General features: G+C 41.7%; 1 protein-coding gene across 3 annotated transcripts; it reads right to left on the bottom strand.

Moving 5' to 3' along the window:
* Positions 1–1,867: 1,867 nt before the first annotated feature.
* ALKAL2 (ALK and LTK ligand 2) lies at positions 1,868–16,111 on the bottom strand. 3 transcript variants are annotated; one of them, XM_061460710.1, is made up of 7 exons: positions 15,592–16,111; positions 14,991–15,059; positions 13,765–14,096; positions 11,276–11,329; positions 11,084–11,164; positions 8,687–8,753; positions 1,868–2,537 (listed from the first exon to the last, which is right to left on the bottom strand). In XM_061460710.1, exons 1-6 carry the CDS (start codon positions 15,750–15,752, stop codon positions 8,689–8,691), a joined length of 762 nt encoding a protein of 253 aa, XP_061316694.1. In that variant the 5' UTR covers positions 15,753–16,111; the 3' UTR covers positions 1,868–2,537; positions 8,687–8,688. The 3 variants fall into 3 exon arrangements, with proteins under 3 accessions (XP_061316694.1, XP_061316696.1, XP_061316695.1); XM_061460712.1 differs by having other exon boundaries at positions 14,869–15,059; positions 15,592–15,651; XM_061460711.1 differs by lacking the exon at positions 15,592–16,111 and having other exon boundaries at positions 14,869–15,290.
* Positions 16,112–21,442: the final 5,331 nt, after the last annotated feature.

Here is a 21,442-nt window from a genome sequence, read left to right on the forward strand (position 1 = left end):
AGATTGAGAACATGATGGTTTGTGCTTTGCCATTCATGGCTGAGTAGGACCATGATGGAATTGAGCCTATATTTTCCTACATATTAAACTTAAGATTTAAAAGTCTTAAATCTTTGAGTTGCTGGGGTAACAGAAGGGAAATAAAAAGGTATGGTTGTTTAACTTCACTAGGCTAAGGAATCTCCCTGCAAAGTAACATGAAGTCAAAACTGTTTGTGTTAAATTCAGTTAAGATTTTAAAAGTTTTTGCCTTAAGATATTTTCAGCAAGCAATCTATTGGCTAAATCATTCACCAGCTCTGTTAGGAGAAAGAAGCTGATGGATTGATTTTACCCTTAGTAGGTTCCTTTTGGAGAAGGGGAAGGAGAGCACCGTGGTATTTTACATCACTTGTAGAACACAAGAATACAGAGAAGGGATTGCCTTCAGGAGGGACAGTTGTGCAGGACCGTTATTTGGGTTCCAAGAGAAGCAGTGGACATTGGATTAATATACAAGTTATCATCCAGATGTCTAAGCTCTTACAGGTTTAAAATACCCGTCATGAAAAATGTAACGTTGAATGGAAAACTACAGAACGGACTCCTCCTTCCCTCTCTTCTCCCCCATGGCTTGTTTTACATCAGGTAGTAAGGTTATATCCAAGACTAAATACAGAAAATTGTGCTATAGTATAGTTGTATCTTCTTTCAAAGCACACAGACCTCTGCTAAATCCAGAGAAGACTTCCATGGGATTGATTTATTTATATTCATCCATTAAATCATTAAATAAATTACTTTTTTCCTTTTGCAAGATTTTCTAGAAGATTTTTATTGAACTGGATTTCAGGTGTTTTACGACAGAAAGAAAGATTTGTACTAATTTATAACTCATGTTCAGTCATATGCTGTGATCTGATCTCAGCCCATGGAACCACAGAGAAGCAGAGTTCCACCCACCCATATGTTTACTGCGGGTGAGCAGCCAAGTGAATCCTGTAGTAGTAGATTCTTTTAACTACCAGTTTTTCAGTATGCATGTGTTACTCCCATTGAGCAATGAAACTTCAGCATTTAGTGATCACTGAAACCAAGTAACAAATATGTACCTCTCTTTTACTAAATACAGCCAAGTTCTAGGCTGGCATTTTGTACTTCTGCCTTTTCTTTCTTCTGAAGAGCTAGATGCTAAAGCCTCTGAAGTGTGCATTTCCAGTATCCCAGCTTCTAGCTGTTTCTCAGGGTGGAGAGGGGTATGTTTGGTTCTGTTTCTGCATTTTGTGGTTTGAATTGAGGGTAAAATGGAAGCTAAATGACAGTATGAAGGTAAGAGTACCTGAGGTTCATGTATAGTTCACAGATAAAATTTTTCTTCCTGTTTAAACTATTTTATAATGACAACTGGATTTAATACCTGATTTAAGGAATAAAGGGAAATGTGTGTTAAGGTTTCTTGAGTTCACTAACTCCTTAAAAATGTTATGACACTGAAATGATTTATTGGACGTTTACTGATTTTTATTGCCTGGCAATAGCATAAATAGACTGCAGATTTTTTTATTTTTATTTTTTATGATTTTTTAACATGCAAACAACACCCTGAAACAATCATTGGTAATAAAAAAGATTATGAGGCTGTAGAGAATTGGAGCAGCCTTGTGGTCTAGACTTGAACACACAGATTGGTCCATCCTCACAAATCCATACCAAGTGTTCACATGACCAGACTCCTCTGAGGTGGGTACACCTTTCTTTCTCATTCTAGGGAAAGTCTTATCTACACTCAGATCTCTTACAGAAAGAGGTTTGAGTGTGGATAAATGATAGCAGCTACCAGAAGATAGTTTATCTGGATTCAGTGAACAGAAAGCAAACTGAGAACAACTTAATACCAAACACTTTATTACTTACGCTTATTATTTACAGTATTTACATATTGCACGTTTGCTGGAATGTTTTATACATTTATTATATAAAGTAAATTAATGGCAGCTTGTGTTTGTGTACAAAATCCATGCTCCATTGTCCCAAAAAATATGTCTGCTTGGAATCACATTCCTGCTTGTCATGCAATTTGTACTACTAGGGTACAATGTGACCCCAATGCAAGTCTGTTTTAACCAAACTTTTAAAAAATTGCATAAGCATGAAGGATATCAAGTGACCACAACTACTGTGGAGCAGATCTTTAGTAGTTCTAGATATACAAACAAACATTCCTTGAAACTGTAGAATTAAGCAACAGAACATCAATTTTCTTGGTGAAATATTTGTGTTTACATAATTTTTGGTAGCATTACACATCAGTTGTAAAGTGTAAAGAATGGAGCATTAAGTACTACTGGCAGTTACGCTACTGGAAAGAATGTCACTGCAAACTGTTGATGACATACAAAACGCATGTTAAAAGAATTATGGGAAGTAGTCTGTCAATCTGCAAAAATAAATCTCTTGTTCACAATGGAATATGTTATAAAGGTAGTAAATTCTATTTCCCTGTTGGTTTCCAAGGCACTTCTCTTGGTTCTTGGTATTTCTTTTCATGGTAATAACATCTGGTGGATTAAAAGAAAGAAGAAAATTGCCTTTCATCATTTTTATACTTGTATGCATGTGTTTTAAGAATGTATTCATCATATTGAGTCAATAGAACTGGAGAATTCAGTAGTAACTTTGGAAAGATCCAGTAGTGCAGTTCTGATTTAGCTTAGTTTAGTTCATGGCAGCCTGACTGCTAAATTACTGTTTTGTTTATTAATAAAGGCTGAAATTTTGGAAAGGGTCCCTTTTTGCACTGGTTCATTTTAGGTAAATAGATTAGGAAAATACAGTTCTACCTATTGAAAATGTGCTATGGTTATGTTTAGCCTTTTCTTAAAGTGCAGCTGTGAAGTCAAAAAGCCTCAATGATAGTATTAACAGATTGCAGATTTCTGTCTTAATGTCTTGGTGTCTTGAAGCTGATGGTACGATGCCCAGTAATACAAATTTGTCAAGGTAGGGCTGGAAGGACCTAGGAGCGATTTCATGTTTAATTGGGCCCATTAGTGAAGAAATCTGGACTCATGCAGACAAGAAACAAACAGAAATTTCTACAGTTTGATCATATAAATGCAGCCCTTGGGATATGCAAACACTAAGGCAGCACCAGCTGAGTAGGAGTTCCAGGATTTGCTGCCCATTAACTCTTCCCAGAACAGTTTCTTGGAATGAAATCAAAACCATTTTTATGACAGTGATATCAAAATCACTGACAGAAAATTACAGGCTTCAACCCTTTTCTCCCACATCTTTAAGCCTTTTGAGAAAATGTAGCGTAACTGTCTCAGCTTATACCTATCTAGTAATCCATCCTCTCTCTAGTAACCTCTGAGTTTGTTTTCAGCAACCACATCTTCGAGACTTGCAGCAAGTCTCCTCAGTTTCATGTGGTTTTAAGACAACCTGTTAATGCCATTATTTCAAAGTAAAAAATGCACTATGTCTTACTGGTCAACAGGACCTGCATGGGTTCCGTACTTTTGCATGCCAAGAGAGTTCAGCTGAAGCTTGTGTTTCATGGACCCCAAAAGTCCATGTAGGAGATAAAACAGAGGTGTTCTCTGATACTAGAGTTCTGCTGATGTCACTTTTCACAGAAAAAGATTTCATATTGTCTATCTGACTATATGTAACCATCTCTCCCAGGATCAGTGGCAATTCTCTGATTTGGGTTTCTCTGCATTTTCTACTGCTGAAGTATAACTTGTAACAGAATCATTTGTATGCAGAGTCAGTTGGACTTGACATAATCCATTGGAAATCAAGCCATTGATGCATGCAGAAATTTTTTTTAATAGTATTTAAACATATTTAGTTTTGCAATTTTTAAAAGCTATTAAGAAATGTAATAATGTTACTGAAAAGCTTAATGTAGTTTAGGGTTTTTTTCTGGCTTTGCAGATAGGACACATACTTCTTTTAAATATCCTTCCGTAGAGGGGAAAATGACGTAAATTTTCCTTGTCTTGCATTTTCATCTAGCTTATTTTCCGTATGTGTGCTTCTGCTGTACCCTGTTTAAGGTGTGATGCTTAAAAGTGATGTTTAAACATGCTTTTGATTAGTGTGTGGTACAACTGACAAGTTAAACACTGAGAATTTAATAGTTTTTTTTTCATTACTAATACTAATGGGAACGTGCAGCTCACTGAGGGTGAAAAACTGGAAGTAGGTAGGATGCTCATTTGTCATCCATACCTGCCTTTGGATCAAAAGTTGTGGGTCCTAGATTCTCAGCTGAATTGCAGTTTTCTAAATCCCTGGCATTTTCAGAAACCCTTGAAAAGGCCCCAGATTTGTTAGCATCAATCAATCTGTTGTACTTTTTTCATGTAGTTATGTTATATACGTCAGTCTAGGAAAATTAGACTGGAATTTAGCTGAAGAATGGCAGGTAGTCTTAGTGAAGATCCTGAGTGCTATCTGATTAAAGTCTCTGTTGGGAACCTCTATCATCAGCTCATGATGATAGAATTAAACTCTCTAAGATAAAGCTGATCTATAGTAGAGAAGAATTTAGTGGCTTAAATATTAATATAAGCTTTAAAATACTGTGCCAGCAGGATTTTGTAGCTCAGCTTCCAAGTGCTATAAAAGAAGTTCCTTCCCTGGGTGAATATCCAGGTGGAAGTCTGCTCTAATGTCAACAGATCGCAGTGATCTGTGCATTGAAGCTGATAAAGCTCATAATTTTACATCTGGTGCTAGCCACAGAGAGACCCCATAGTAAGGAAAATGCAGAATTGCTACTTAAATTAAAAATTGTACTCTACCACACTAGTAACCATTTACACTGTCTGCCTCTCTAGTTCAAAGCAGTAGTTCTCATAAAAGTCTTAAACTTGTTACTGTAGGCACTGCTTCCTGTCACCAAGCAGAAGTGATAGAACATGTCATAGGAAGTAATATGTGATAAATCTAGAGAAGGGTCTGCCTTCACTGAATAGTATGCAAACCCCACATCTTAATTCTACCTTCACTTCTTTTATGAAATGAAAGCATCTGACATTTCTTGAGGGCACTTGATACTAGTTTGAATTAGAAGCTGTGTAAGAGAGAAAGCAATTAAGGGCTGTTGGTTCCATTGTTACAAAACACCTGAAGCAAAACATAAGAGCTGAAATATTATTTTGGTTTAAGAATAGTTTGAATTAATGGCTATATTAAATGGTGTACAGGAATTGGATATTTATTGTGGTAATTTCAGTTTTACCTGTAGGCATTTAAAGTTTCTAAGTTTATCTTGTATTTTCAGCTTTTTTAACATACATTACTAGTATGGTCAATATATCCTGAGGGGTTTACAAAGATTGAGTTCCAAAGACAATTTCAGTTATCAGAGTGTTTTCGCTGTTTCTGAGTCCCTGCATTGCTTACAGCTGTGGGACAGGCAAAATGTGAACATGTACTCTTAAAGAGAAGAGGGAGCCCAGTTACATATGTGTAGGATAAATGAGGAAAAGTGAAGGCTCTGTAATGCACATTGTATCACACATACCTTTAGGTATGTACTGTGACAGTAACAGATGCCCAATTCCTGTTTTCACTTCTTCCTGTTTGATCTTAACAGTTAGTTTCAGTGTCTTGAGTGCTTTAAAGCTATGATAGTCCAAAATACATTTAAAGTACAAATAAAAATCAAATCCTTTTTTTTTTAACTTCCCCCCAAACCAATGGACAGATATCTGTGTATCTGAAAAATGTGTCATCTTAGTTTGCCTAAGTATCAGAGAGCAGTAATTCATCTGTAGCCCAGCCCACGCGTAAGCATCCAATGAAGTGAAAATCACATACTAAGCAAAACAGGAAATCTAATTTAGACCTTTGTGGAGCAGTATCATATAAGAAATTTTTGTTAACTAATATTCAAGCACTAGTCTGAGCTTTAGAACTGATACTAAGTAGTAGCCTTATAGCAGAAACCAGAAGTGTTTACCTATTGCCTTACTACAAATAAACTTCATATACCAGAAAGCCATCTTAAGTATGAAATGGCTTTGAAATCTCTTCTTGCTACATACAAGTGGTACCATGTTCAAAACTTTGCAACTTCTTGAAAATATTTTGGACTAATGATAACTACATGCTTCATGGTGAGAAAGGTAAATGGAAAAATGCAAAAGAACCCATTTTTCTACAATTCAGTCTATGACATGACAAAAACAAATAAGGCCTGCATTATACTTCTGCGTGAGAGGAGATGTCTTACGCACATAAATTGAACTGATGCAGTGGAGAAGCTGTGAGGAGGGATGGTGCTTAATTTTATGAAGACACCTGTAGTTATCAAGGCATGTGTGGTAGATAATAACCTTCCTCTTTACCAATGGAGGTTACTTATGAGTGCTGATAGTATTAATGATTTGTGCCTGTGTGGAGAATAACAGAAGTGAGGCTTGCTATTCTTGCTGAAACATGCCTGCTAGTTGAGCCAAGGCACTGTTTGGCAAAATGATGTGGATTTTTTTTAAAATAGACTCCCAGCTTGAGCTGTGAACTACTTCAGTTACTATTCCTTTGTATTCTGAGTTTATGTTTACATGACAAGATGTAAAGGTACATATAAAACTTTCTAAGAAAAGGGAGAAAAGAATTCCCTAGTCTGATGTATCTGCTTATTAGCATTGGCAATAACATTAGTCACTTATCTTTCACAGGTGAGTAGATAATGGCTTATTTGTTCCTTGCTTTCTGGATTTCACAATTGAAAGGTTGAATCACTAGCCTTTCTTCAGTTAGATAAAAGGAGTTACCTATTGCTAACTTTTATTTATCCAAATACTGTATGCAGTTGTTTCCAAAATTCCATTCCTGAACATATGATGTATGATGTATTCACATCCCTAAGTGTTCAAGGCCAGGCTAGATAGAGCTTGAGAAACCTGAGTGAGTGGGAGGTGCCCCTGCCCATGGCGGGGGCAGTTGAGCTGTATGATCTTGAAAGGTCCCTTCCAACACAAACCATTTTGTGATTCTGTGAGTAAGATTCCTCTCCATGGCTGCAGGCTTCAAATTAAGACAAGTAGTGTAAAAGTTACTGAACGTTAGAAACATTCCACATTGAAGCTGGGCTAGTTTAGGTTTATTTTAGGAAGTCAGGGAGAAAACACTTAAGGAAATGTTGAGGAGTTTAGTGTAAATTCAGGATGCTGAATTACATCTAATGTATTATCTCTGCCCTTGCCACTAGAAAAGTCTTATATCTAGCTGGAATCCTCTCTTGTTGCAAAATTAAAAAGTATTTTTTTTATCAACACTGGATAAAAAGAATGGCTTGTAGCTACTTTTTATTAAACTCAATAGCTCCATCATGTTTTCCTGCAATCATCTTGGTTTTAGATTAAATAATCCCAAATCCTTTTAGCTGTTCTTGTAAATTGAGTTTTCTAGGTCTTTGGTCATCTATGTTGCACTTCTTTAGATCCTCACAGGAAGCACCCATAGGTCTTCAGGTGTGGTGTCCTGAAATGTAGTACTGCAGCAACACTGATTATTTCAGGTGGTTTATAAACAATGATTCTATTCATGAATTCTAGTATGTTGTCTTTTTCCAAGTGTGAAATGGTTGTCACACTTGGTATGTGATTTACTACAGCCCCTGCATTTTCTACAGAACTGTGTCTGCCTATTCACAACATCCCATGTATTTCTGCAGTTGATTACTCCTGCATGACTTCATAATTCTGCTCTTTAAATTTTATCCTGTTTTAGACTCTTCAGTATGAACAGTGTCAGTGCTTTAAAAAAATAAACTAAGATGCTTAATTTACTGCTTTTTCTCACAGACTCCCTACAAGATGTGTAATTTGTGACAAAGTATCTTGGTTTGATAGCATTTGTTACTGACAGATCCACAGGGGTTATTATTTATCCCTTTGTCAGAGCTCACATTTTTTGTCTCAGGTAAAGGTTGAGGACAGAATGTAAATTAGTCCTTCTTTATCCTTATGTGTTGGTTTTCTATAAATACAGATAGTTTGAAAGGGTTTTTTTTGGTTTTTTTTTTTATTTGGTGGGGGTTTTTTTGTTTTTTTTTTGTTGATTGGCTTTTGGTTTTGTTTTGGTGCATGGTGAAATTCCCCAAGTATTTGTAGGAGATAGAGGTACATCTAGGCAAAAGTGGAATACATAAACCCATAGATATGAGAGGTGAACACAACGAAAATGCCAAAAAGTCTGAGTAGCTTAAAGTTGGTTTATCAATGCTACTAATAATACATTTTAATGGAACTGCTTGAAAGCACCTGCAACCTATCTGCATTTCATGTGTATATCTATGTATATATTAACTCATCCTAAAATGCACACCATAGATCTACAGCTGCACACATAAAAGGGCTGCTGCAATTGTGTACTGAGTCAACTTTTGAAAAATAAGCTACAGCTGTTGTGTTTTGTTCTGTAACAACACATTCTGATAACTGTATACTGCTATGAGTAATTCCCAGCTGAGGCACATGGACTTCTCTATAAAGACTTCCAGTAGGGGGTACCCTTTACTTATTGCCAGTATTTGCCAGATTGAGACAGTTACTTAAAGTACTCTGAAAGGGGATACCTTAGCCAAAGGACAAGTGATATTACATGCCCATAAATTTTCATGTATAAATTTTCAGTGCTTTGCTATGCACTTAAGTGTCATTACTGCTATGAGAAAGCTTACCTTTATCCTTCCATGCACATTGGGCTTACTGCCAACCGAGTAAGAAGCCTGGCACATCTTTTATAGTCTGTCATGAAAAGAGCATAAATAAAATTACTAAAGTAACCAATTTTGCCTCTAAAAATAAAAATTTGTAACTGTTCGAATTATTGTTGTTGTAAATGAACACCTTAGTTTGGTGTATAGAAATCAGTATAGAAATCAGACTTTTAGACTTAGAAATAGTGTGTAAAAATTGCATTACTGAAAGCCATGTCCAGTGGCACATATGCAACTGACTTCTGCACATGTACTGTCTATAAACAAATAGCATGAATGTGCTTGGAGGATCTCCAAATGTATGTACCTACGAAAATGTGTATATCCTTGTCTGTGTTTAAATGTGGGATGTAAACATGTCACTGCAGTATTTCCATGCTAGAGGAAGAATAAGTAGTGCACATCCATCTTTAAAATCTAGCCCTCAGGGAGCAAGTCTATCAACTTAATATTAAGTAATGCAACCCCAATAAATTTTCTTAATGGAAAAACTGTTAAATTAGACAAATAACATCTCCTAGTTACAGGAATGTTAATTCCAGCCTGAGTAGGTGACCACATCATACAAATTAATTCATAACTGTATGGAGCTTCATCTTAAAACTAATAAAATTATTTTTTTCCTATTGTTAGTAGTCCTTATTTTGAGTACCTTCTGCTTTTTTGATGCATCATAATAAGGGGCAGAAACAATGTAAAACTGAAAAATTAAGAGGGGGTTGTTTTTATTTTTTCAACATGGAAAACTGAAGGCAAATATTGTGAAATTTAGTTATGGACAGATAGCAGAGTATATTACTTTTTAGGTGCCAATGCTGCTATGCTGTATAAAGTCTCAGAAGGTATGCTTCTGTACTGGCTACCACCATGTTGCAGTACCATAGACACTTTTAATTTCTTTGGCCTTTGAATTTCTACACAGAATGAACAGAATTACCTGAAATCAGAATATTTTCATAAAGTAACATCATACTGTGTATGATGCAGTATGAATGCAGAATTCAAGCAGGTTGTTTACCTCATTTTCCTAGAAGAAAGTTACTGGGAAGAAAGTTACTAGAAAGATGCTAGTCATACAGTCTGGTGACTAATGTTGATTTTCATTAGGCATTATTTCATTAATGAGTATCTACATCTAATGTTTCCTAGAGATGCAGTGTTAACAATATTATAATATTGTATAATTGCCATTCATATAAATTATTCTCTATTATCCAGACGTGATACTGGGTATGTCACCTGTCAGGAGGAAAAGGCAAATTCAGACTGTAAGAGCAACTAGATTTTAGCTTTGAGTACTCATTAGTATTGAGTCAAATGATGTTTGTGTTGTGGTCCTTAAGAAACAGGTAATGTGACCATTTGATGGTTCAAAGCAGACTAGTTATGAACAACTTCCATCTCCATCCATGTAAACGGAATGTGATCTGGTCAGCCATTATGTGTAAATCCTTATCTTTCCCAGGTACTCCTCATGTGAAGCCTTACAAATAGGGAAAAAGTCTGCAGTTCTTACCAAATATGCCTTTAAAATATATTGGGCTGAAATATTTATTAATACTTAAAACTTGGAATCTCTAACGCTTGTTTCTATTCCCAGCTCTGCTACTGACCCAACTGGTTGACCTCAGACAAGTAAAATAAAGTGTGCTTCCATTCTGAAAAGGCTGTACTAAAATAGCATCTGCTTACACAACAGGTCCACCTCAGTATGAGTCTGGAGTCACATCTACTGACTGATAAATGTCAATGTTTGATTTTTTTTTTTTTTAAATTCTCTTGTGCTGTCAGCACTGATGAGATCTTGTAAGTTGAATTTGCTTATCTGTGTCCATCAGCTAAGCCTTAGGAAGTGACACTTTTCGAATGCCCTAAGGATTGCAAAGATTCACTGGCAACATCACTGGTAGATTTGTAGCTGACCAAAGAATAAAATGTCTATAAAACATATTCAACTTAAATGATCACTGAAAAGGAAATAGCCCCACTTGGATTTCTTATCCTACCTTGAACTTGCAGCACTAGAAACTAAAGGTTTGTGAGAGAGGCTTGTGAGAGGAGTTATGTGTTCCTGCAAAAAGCAAATGCCTTTTGAACGAGAATCATGTACATCAGTCCTGTGTTTACAGCCATTCTGAGCCGTATATCTGCAGTGAAAAAGCTGTGTTTCCATTTTCCTCACTGTAATGTTGATGCTGTTTTGGCAACACTGTAAAGCATACCCGGTACATTTTAGAGCACTCCAAATTCTTCATTGCACAGAATGTAATGTAACATGGTATCACTACTGGTACCTTATAGAGCTATTAAGTTTTAGGTTCTAGGTTTTTTATGAAGGCCTCTGGCTTTGGGACTTACATGCTGGGATGGTGCAATCCCTTGTATTGTGGTAAAGCCGATGAAAGTGTTTACTACATTTTGGGCTAAAGTAGAGTGGACCTGAAATAGAAATTAAAAATACGTTATGAATCAGCAGAACTCACAGGAAGAGTAGTGCAGCTTATGGTATGTACATGAAATGATGGTTACAAATGCAAAATTAAAACATACCTGTTAAATGCTTTAAGAACTTGTCTTTCATCCTCAGATCTCTGGGAACTATTTCTGTCAAGACAAAAAAAAAAAAATAGAACAGTCATTCTGCTGCACTGGAAATGTGCTTGCCAAGCACAGGATGAGGACAGGGAATAAACTGTCCAGCAAACATCACCACTCCATCTTGACAGACACACAGAGGTCAAAAGTCCTTTGCATACAGTAGGCCAGATTGCAAACATTTGTTTTACATAAGAAGCCACAGTAAAATGCAATGTGAAATACACTGTGATGATGAAAGAAGTTATGTCTGTTAGGTGTGCACTCATTAATGATGACAACAAGTAAGAGTCAGATTATCAAGACTACCTAGATTTAAATTCTTCCACAAATTTTAGTTCATGGTTGTATATACTGCTAGTAATGAAGACTCAAAGGTGTATTCAAATATATCCACTCTTTTGTCACAGGTACGTTTGTACAAGCGCTGTCCTGCTGCAGTCATGAAGCTGGACTGATCTACTTACAGGAATCTCCCCCTGCCTCCTTTAGCAGTAAACAAAATTCACAGGAAATGATCCCAAGCAAATTGCTCTCTTCTGGCTCCCTACGTTTGTGGTTTACCGCCATGCATTTTGCGTTCAGCACATAGCAAAATGAAACTGGTTTACTGAAATTCATTTTAGCTCTAACCCTTGCTTGTGTCCTCCTGATTTACAGCTATTTTGACTGCTTTCCATTACCAAGTGTATGCTGATAGCATAGTGCTGATTGTGTATGATACACTACACGGTACTTTATTTATTTGACCAAAAATGCCTGAGCAGCCTTTTTCATTCCCCTGGCACCTCTTGTCAGATATAAGGGAGAGAGCATTTCCATCGAGATCTGAATCACTTGTGAGGTTAGACACTTCTCGAAAGTCATTCTTCATTTACTTCTGACTTTAGTCAGTGTAAGTAAAATTGACCATATCATATTTGACCTAATTATGTTGTGAAGAGCATTAAAAACACACATGCTTTACTCAGAAATTTCCCATGGGACAGGCTTACTGGGAAAGTGATGCCAAAACTGAAATGAAAGACTCCAAGCAGTAGTTCCTTTTCAGAGTTGCTGGGAATAACTCCATTATAATAACAGAGTGAAAAATACTGCTTAGGAGTCAGTAACACCACTACTAAATAATCTACTCTTAAGTAGGTTTATTATTTACATAGATAACTTAGCACAAACCAGATGTTTCACACCAATATGCTGATGCAGAGTGACCAAAAACTATGCCCATGTTCCAGGTTGAGATTGAGAGTCCTGCAGATCAGGGTTCCCTGCTTAGTTGGGCCTGCTTAACTTTTCCGCATTTATAAAACAAAACGTTCTCACTCTGCTGATCTTAAGTGGAACAAAACTGTCTTCTTTTGTATATTCATTAATCAACCTGATGGAGAAGTAACATTTTCATGACAACCACCAACAAATGCAAGTCATGAGGATATTTGAATATGAATGAGAATGAAAAAGAGGTACAATGAAGCTTCCTGAGACCAATAAAGGCAAAATAAACAGCACACTAATAAATGAAAGCCAGTTTGGGAAAAGGTGAGTAGGCAGCTGCTAACAAATATTCCTAACTAGTAGCAACTACTCCGTTCAGTAGGAGGGGTAAGATGAGCAGCAGTAATGCTGTAGGGGTTTGAGAGTGACAGCAAATGGTATGTTAGAGGTGGCAGTAAGAGAAGCCACATCAACTTTCAGCTAGATGCACAGAAGCACATCACAAAACTGAGTGGTAACGATCCATCACTGTGTGGCTTAGTATGACTGTTTCTGGACTTATCTGTACAACTGTGAACAAGGTCTTACAAACCAACTGGGGCTTCCACTGAAGGTTACAGAAGAGCCATTCCAACGAGTAGGAAGATGACTGAGGAGGGTCCCAAAGTGGTCATAGCTTGCACTGTGACAGAGGAGTATTCTGTTTCCCTTCCTAGTATTTCAAAGGTGCTATCTCTGTAGTACAAAAAGGACTCATAAGCAGGGCAAAAAGTTTTAATGAAGCTGAGCTGCAGGAAAGACTTCTAGCTGTGAGATCTACGAGGACATACTATAGTCCTGGAGGGGAAATTCTCACTAGGGTTGTTTCCAAGAAACACTTAAAGCACATTTTAAAAAGTGGTAAACTTTCAGGAGTGGTTTCATCCCTTACTTCTTTGATCTCAGACCATTTAGATTTTTTTTCCCTTATTAATAGGTTTTATTCGAAGCCAGCACACAGGAAGTTGGACTTTCAGTTCAGCACATTATCCAGAGACTAAGAGACTCTGAGATGTGAATGGAGCTTTTCTATCCCAAATTGCCATCTGTGTCTCTTTCTAGTACCAAAGGGAATCTGCAGGTATTTTGAGCAGTGAATTCTTTATATAAAATTAGTAACCTGGTGTGACGTCTCATTCACCAAGGCATCCCAGGGAAAAAGATCTCCCAAGTCATAGACTGTGACTTACCAACTCTCTGCTCGTCCTGATATCCTCCGTAGTCGGCCACTTCCCTTCTATCTAAGTTATAGTCGTGCTTGGAGAAGTACTGCATCCCACTGTCCTTCTCCAGGTGGTACCTTTTCAGTTCCTGAATGATCTCCATGATCAGATTTAGGAGACTCTGTCTGTCCTTCAAATCTGAGGAGTCAGTTTTCTCTTTGCAGTACCCTGCTGAGAGCATTAAGAGCACCAGCCCCAGCAGCCCAGGAGACCTCAGTCCACTCATTGCGGTCTGACCCGAAGGGTTCAGGAGCAGACGAGAAGGAAGGATCCGCTGCCGCGGGAGGCCGCCTCTTTCACTGGAAGAGAAAAACGGGGGTGGGTCGGGGGTGGAGAGACTCATGGCTGTGAAATCGGAAATGTTACAGGAGGAAAGCGGGGAGGCCGCTTCGCAGCTTACGAAGCGGGGAGAGCAGCGGGCAGAGCAGCGGGCTCACGGGAGGGCGGGCTGCGCAGCTGAGCAGAGGGCCGCAGAGCGGGCAGCCTCGGCGGGAGCCCCTTGTTCGGCGAGCTGCCGGAGCAACTCCCCGGTTGCGGCGGCTAGCGGTGCGTCCCGCCCCACCTCGGAGTGGAGTTGAGGAGCGGGGCGAGGGGCGACAACTTTCCACGAAGTTTCTTGCTGAAGAGCGGCGGCAGCCGTGCATCCAGAGAGTCCCCCGCCCTGCGACGCGCCGCGATGGGGCTGCGGGCAGGAGAGCCGGGACGGGCGGTGCACGGCTGGCGGACAGCCGTCCGGGGGCAGGGAGCGGTAATGCCGGCCTTCCCTTCGCCCGTCCTTTCTTAAGGGGCGCGGACGGTCCCGGCCACCTCCACAGGGAGCGGCAGCCAGCCGCAGCGGAGGTACCTCGTCCCGGGGGCCGTTCGCCTTCGGACGAACAGCTGCCCCCTCGCCAGCCTCATGCACCGGCTGCCCCGCGCTCCGTGCGGCGGGTCGCCACTAACTCCCGCGGGCGTCCGGCCCGCGGGCTGTCACCGGCACTGCCCCGCCGGGCCGCTGGCCCTGCAGGACGGGAGGGGTGAACACAGAGGAGGGGAGGAAGAAGGGCTGCTGGCCCTTCCCGGCTGCGTTACCTGTCTCTCGTTTCCCCGGAGCCAAGGCGCTGTTCCCCCGGGAGCCGCTCCCCGGACGGCAACAGCTCGCGAGCTGCGCGGAGTCCCAAGTTTTCTGCGGCTGGCCCGCCCGCCCCTCTCACGTCCCTGCGCTCTGTCGTATCCACAAACTACTCCATCGCCGGCAGCCCGGGCGCAGCTGCTTATATAGGCTATAGGATGGACATAAGACGGCAGATAGTATCGACTTGGAAGTGGGTGGAAAACAATAAAAGTCCACTTGGCAACCCCGGGAGCGTCGCTGCTTGCACAAGCCCCCCCCTTCCCGCCCTCCCTTCCCTCCCTCCCCGGTCCCCCCGTCCCTCCCCCTCGCTCGGCTCTCCCGGTAGGGCTCAGTCACTCCTTCGCCTCTCTCCGACGTAAAGAGACGGTCCCAAGCGTGTGTGTGTGGAGTGGGAGGGGGCGGCCGCGGGAATATGGGGGGGGGGGGGTGTCCGCCTCGCCCGAGCCTTTAATTAGAACCGTGTCGAGGAGCCGCTGAAATATTGATGTGCCTGGCGCGGCTCCCCGTCCGGCGGGTCCCCAGCACCGCTCCTGCCGTTCCCCCGCCTGGGACCGGTGGCGGGGGCTGGCGGGGAAGACGCCTGTTTACCGGGAACTCCGCGCCTGGCCGCGGCGGGGAAGGGGAGGTGTTGGGGCGCGGGCGCGCTGCCGGGGAAGAGGAAGGCTATTTTCTGCTCCCACCGGCCGGGAAGCACGCGGAGAGGTGGCTGGAGCGGGGTCTGGGCGGGCGGGAGGGAGAAGCGGGCGCGTCGCCCTCCTCGCCGATTCTTGGCACGGGCGGTCCCGGGTGGCCAAGCGGCTTCCTGGGCTTGTGGCGCGGCGCTGCCTGGAAGAGCTCCCATCGGGGCCGGGTGCGGTGGGGAAGAGGGAGAAGGCAGCGCCACCGGCAGGAGAGCCCCGCCGGCCCCTCTGCCGCCGGCTCCCTCGGAAGCGGTGACAGCCCAAGGGAAGGGGAGGTGGTGGCCGTGGTGGGTGGGGGCACCCCGGGAACGTAGCGGTTCCCTGTGAGAGCTAGAGCTCCCTCAGCGAATACCAGCAACCCGAGCCCCTGCCGCCCTCCCCGCGGAGCCCCTCGGAGTGGAGGGGCTGAAACACGATCCGCCTGAACTTTCCTGTTTACTTTGACTGTGTGGATAAACCTCTCCCTTGGCAGCCGAAACGGGCAAACACGGAGTTGGACCGCGCTGCGGGCGCGCTTCCCAAGCCCCGCAAGCTGGCGGGCTGCGAGCGGGCGGTGCCCCGAGCCCGCCCCCTGAGAAGGCAGCGGCGGTGGGACCGCAGCTCTGCTGAGCACCGCGCACAGGTAGCGCGCGCCGCCGGCACCTACTCAGGCAGAGGCAACAGCGGCCCCCAGCGGCCGGTGCCCAGCCTCGGCAAGGCGCTGCCGCCGGGCGGCGCTGAGGGACGAGGCCACCACGAGGGTCCCGCCACACTCGCGTGAGGGCCCGTTCTGCGGCCGTTAGCGGTCACCGCCCCTCCACTCCCCGGAGGAGCCGCCGTGTCCCGCCGGCCACAGGGCGAGCGGAGGGAGCGGGGCGGGAGGGCTGCAGGACAGCTGCGAATAGCCCTTCACAGCGCTGCACGCCTCCATAGAATCAACCAGGTTGGGAAAGACCTGTAAGATCATCAAGTCCCCAGGACTACCAAGTCCACCACTAAACCATGTCACCGCAGGCTTCATCCACACGGTGTTTGAACACTTCCAGGGACGGTGACTCCACCACTGCCCTGGGCAGCCTGTTCCAATGCCTGATCACCTTCTCTGTGAAGAAATTTGTCTCAATATCTGATCTAAACCTGTCTTGGCACAGCTTGAGACCATTTCCTCTTGTCCTATCACTTGTTACCTGGGAGGAGAGCCAGCACCCACCTCACTACAACCTCCTTTCACATAGCTGTAGGGAGCGCTAAGGTCCCCCAAGAGCGTTCTCTAGACGAAACAACCTCCAGTTCCCTCAGCTGTGTCTCATAAGAATTGTGCTCCAGACCCTTCACCCTCTTACTTCATGCAGTTGTAGTCTCTGACTACTGCTTTATTATTCTTACCTGTATTACCCAATTTCCTTTAAAAGTAACGTATAAATGGTATGTACATGTGTTTTCACAAAAATCTCTGTCCATGCTGTCACAAGAAAGTTACTAAAGAAAAAGGGACAAATACAGCACAGGATGAAGAAAGACACCCAGAGGCAAGACTGAGCAAGAAGGCTCTGTCAGGAGTCCAGAATCCTTCCTTCTCTTTGGCTTCATGGTTTGTTTCCAGTCACCTTAAGGCTCGTGAAGAAACACATAAATTGAATGAGCACTTCAACAAATAGGAGAGAGAGGCCCTTTGCATGAAATAGCTTGGTATGGCTGTATTTACAAGTTAGTCATACCAAATATTGACACATTAGGGTCACCGAATGGAGATAGGGAAGGTGCAAAACGAGCCAGGTAGTATACAGCCTGCTGTTCTGTTTCTGTGATTACATTTCAAGTAATCCTTCACCCACAGTAATCTCTTTGGAAAAAAAGGTAGATAAAGCTGCAGAACTGGAAGAGGTGTTTGGGAAGTCAACTGAACACCTGGGTGGGTTCTCACCTAGCTTATAGCTACAATTTCTGTGTCATTTTTGGTCACCACCCCATAAGGAAGGAACAGGCTGTGTTTTGAATCCACACCAGTTCGACTTAGGAACATTAGTCTGTTTCTTTCCTAGTAAGTTAGGTGTATCTAGACATGCCTGTCATGTTTGGCACAGAGACGAGCTGGCATGGAAAGACCTGTGATTTGTGAGTAATACTGCTTATGTAGCTTTCTTCCTTTTGAGGTGACAGTGGGCATTATCAGAAACTTCATTAATCCCTCTTACGAGGTAACTCCACCATGAGTCTGGGAATAGGATAGCTGGCACAAGCCCAAGAAGCACTGAGGACAAATTAACGTCATAGAAAATTTCAGTCCAGTGCTCAGGAATATTCCCTTTACATTTACCAATAGACATGTAGACTCAAAGTACAATAGTAATACTGGAATAGGAGGCAGATAGATAAACAGTCTGTTGCATTTTTGTGCATGCAGAAACTGAGGCAAGGGTCTATTCTCATTTGTTTACTCTGGATTATATGAATGTATGAAATAGCTCTCATGGCTTCAATGGAGTTAACTGAAATTCACACTGATAGTTTTAGGATGATACTTGGATGTTCCAACAGGTTACGTTTTCTTAAGGATGTTTTCTTAGGGCTCCATCTGAGCTAACCATCTACATGCTAATTACCTAAATGTTACCAAGCTCCTACTCCGCATGTATATTACCAGAACTGCGATCCCTGAGATTTCCACCCACCCTCTGCCTGACTCTTGTGGCTTCTAAAGTGAGTAGGTGCACTGTCTGCCATGACTGCTCACAGGTTCTTGGACTTCTTCCCTGGATACTGGAAAGCACCTGACTCTTGTCAACACCAAGCAGCCAGGATGGAGAAGAAAAACATTCTTCCAGGGTTTACAAGATGTAAGTTTTAATCCCTTCAGGCAGAGATGAAAGATAAACACACCTTCCCAGCCAGGACAAAACCCTGCTTGAGTTCCTTGAAAGAAGATGGAGGGGGAGATATGAAACCTAGTGTCCAAAAGCAGCATGAACCTGGGAGAGCAGATCATTGGAGGTAATGTTATACAGTAGTATTTTGCCTTGTCCTGGAGTGGTAGATTTCATTATAAAACACCTGGTGCAACTTTTTGCTGTGTTTTTACAGGATATCGAGTTAGTGAATTCTTCTGCAATCAAAATTTGTGAGTAGATCAGTCTACACTGTAATTAAAAATGCCCCATCTTTAAAGTAAAATTCATGATCCTCAGAATAAGGGCCTTGTGAAGTAAGCATACATGAATGAGAAGATCAAATACAGTATCTGGTGGATAGTTTTAACTTGTATACTCTCCTGTGTTCCCTTGCTGGTTATGAAACAGAGGCACTACATTTGGTATTCGGAGCAAATGCCAGGCAGAATTTCTAACTTTGTTAAATAACACACATTAGTCACTGTTTTCACCAATTCCATTCTATTATGCCATGGTGAGACAGTAAAGGAAAGATGTCTTGACTTCTCTTACATGGTGTACATGAAAACAAGAAAATGTGTTCTCCTTGTTTCAAAGACTGGTGAAATTTTCATGCTAAGAGCCCTACAGTTTCAAGCATGCTCTTGTTTCAGCTGATTATAACAGACATAAGGGTTCCTATCTATATTTAATAAAAGCAAGTGCAATGTTTTCTGAAGTGATTGCAGAGCAGAGCTGATTGTCTAAATCAGGCTCATAACCAATACAGGAACTGAGTGTACACTTAGGATAAAATTCCAATGGGCATTCATATAGCTAGCCTACAAAAATGCTGCTTCTGTTGGTCTTTACTGAATTCAGAACCTCAAAATGATATTTTTAAATAAGGTTTTTTTTTTTCCTTAAACATTACATCAGATTACAAAAATCTTAAAAAATCAAGTTGCTCTTTTTGGTTTAAAATCTAGACTTTCCACTTTTCACAGAAGAAAACCAGTGTTTAATCTTCAGGTTACACATCAGGCCCATTAGACATAAATGGGATGGAATGAGATGGGGCTGGTAATTCTGTTGGGTTAATTGAATGGGTATCAGTGGGATGACATGGCAGTTGGACTTCTGAAATACTGACAACACACATGGCAGTGTGTGATACATGTGTGACAGTTACTTTTCAAATCTATATAGAAAAATATATACTTTGCATCCAACAGATGATACCTTCCAAAATTTCTGCTTCAAGTTATGAAAATGCAGAAGATGTTTTCAATATAATGTATTATACATAAGTATAAAATAATATTTATGCACCTGGCTCAGTCGTCTCTGTCAGCCTCCAACTCTCAGAGGCAATGCCCAATGACAGCTGCTGGGAAGAGTAAAGATGAGGCATTAAGAATTCCTGTATCAGCCAGAGAACATATATAACTCAAACAAAAACTTGAACAGATGTTAGGGATATTAAAGCCAATTGATCATTTTACGGGCTTTCCCCACTTCCTACCTGAGGCAAATGTCAACAGGATTAAAATCCCATCAATCATTGCTGCAACCAAACCTGAAGAACCTTGATGCAGTTCCCAAATGTTTTATCAGTATTATGACCAGGAACAGCTTGATGGCTTGATGTTCGGTGAAAAGAAAAAAAGAAAAAAAAAAAAAAAAAAAATAAACCCACCACAGAAACCCCAAACCAGATTTCTGGCTATAACTATTCTCTGCATATAAATTCAAACCTAAAGAAAACTCTGAGTTTGCCAATGCATCAGTTACTGAGCCAGTTTCAGGACTGTCTTCAGTCAAGTTTGCAATGCTGCAGCAGTGTAAAGCTGGTGTGGAAATTCTGCTGAACCAGCAGGAGACCATTTAAGTCTTACCAGAATAGCCTTGCTTTTTTTAGTTGCCTCTCATGGTGTTCAGAGTATTGCCTGAAATCTCCAGCGACCACCACTCTAAATTATTCTATATTTAAGTTTTCAGAGATACTTTATTTTGCACAATAAAATTAATGCCCCAGTGAAGCAAGTCAAACCTCTCTTGGCTGTAGACTGTTGCCTGTGTGCGGACACTAATGTAACCCGTAACTTTGAAGCAGCTAACAGATGGTAGGGGGGCTTAATCATGTTCTAAGAAACTGTCTTTCAGTCCATAAGCATCTCTCCAGCTACAGTGCAGCAGTGAGCCTTCTATATGTGTGTTCACTGTTGAATCCTATCTGTTCGATTAGAGTTGTATAGCTGGAGCTGCAGAAACTGCCTTTCCCCATCAAAATAAGATTATGAGTAAAAGCCCTAGCTGATGTCTCATTAGCTGATGAGTGCATTACACTTTCTGGCTCACTCTGATCTCTCTGTGCCAGAAGGAGAGTATCTTTAGTGTACATAAGAACTCAACAGTTTCAGAGGCAGAGTAGCTTCCTCTTTCATTCCCAGCCACAGTTCTCAGCTTGAGGAGACAAGTGGATCACATGTGTTTTTTAGAGCCATTGCTGATAAATGATAACATGTTTTGATAGTATAGCCTAAATTTGAGAATGTTATCTCACAGTATGTTTGCACCACTTCTTAAAAAATTTATGCTGAAAAACAAATGCCATTTCAGGCAACATAAGGATATCCCATCTGACTCACTGTCATCATCTGAATGATAAGCACAAACACTGGGAACTTTAAAGAGCAGAGGTACATCTTTTCTTCTGTGGGTCACCAGTAGGCAGGCATGCTGCCCATTAAGTGAGCAAGCCGCATGACTGGTGGAGAGCTTTGTACAGATCAGCTATAGAGTGGGCCTATTGGCATGATCATGGTCTAATGACTCCTTGTAGGCAAGTGTACTCTTTGCAAGATCATGTGCCTACAAAAGCAGCTAAGGGAGGGTGGGAGGTTAATCCAATTCTAAGAAACCATGAGCAGCTCTATAGCTACTGTGCAGCAGTGAGCCTGCTATATATGTGTTCACTGTTCACCAGTGGTTCTCTCCTTCCA

The sequence above is a fragment of the Pezoporus flaviventris genome, unplaced genomic scaffold, assembly GCF_033815535.1.
Source record: "Pezoporus flaviventris isolate CSIRO_AGI_PZ_B2104156 unplaced genomic scaffold, CSIRO_AGI_Pfla_v1 ptg000031l, whole genome shotgun sequence".
Classification (NCBI taxonomy): domain Eukaryota; kingdom Metazoa; phylum Chordata; class Aves; order Psittaciformes; family Psittacidae; genus Pezoporus; species Pezoporus flaviventris.

Excerpts from the sequence above, each read along its gene's own strand:
- ALKAL2 (XM_061460710.1), bottom strand. The coding sequence starts at position 15,752 with ATGGGAGCTCTTCCAGGCAGCGCCGCGCCACAAGCCCAGGAAGCCGCT. Across the intron at positions 11,330-13,764 it reads TCAGGACGAGCAGAGAGTTG|AAATAGTTCCCAGAGATCTG; the intron begins GTAAGTCACAGT and ends TTGTCTTGACAG. Across the intron at positions 11,165-11,275 it reads GTTCTTAAAGCATTTAACAG|GTCCACTCTACTTTAGCCCA; the intron begins GTATGTTTTAAT and ends TTTCTATTTCAG.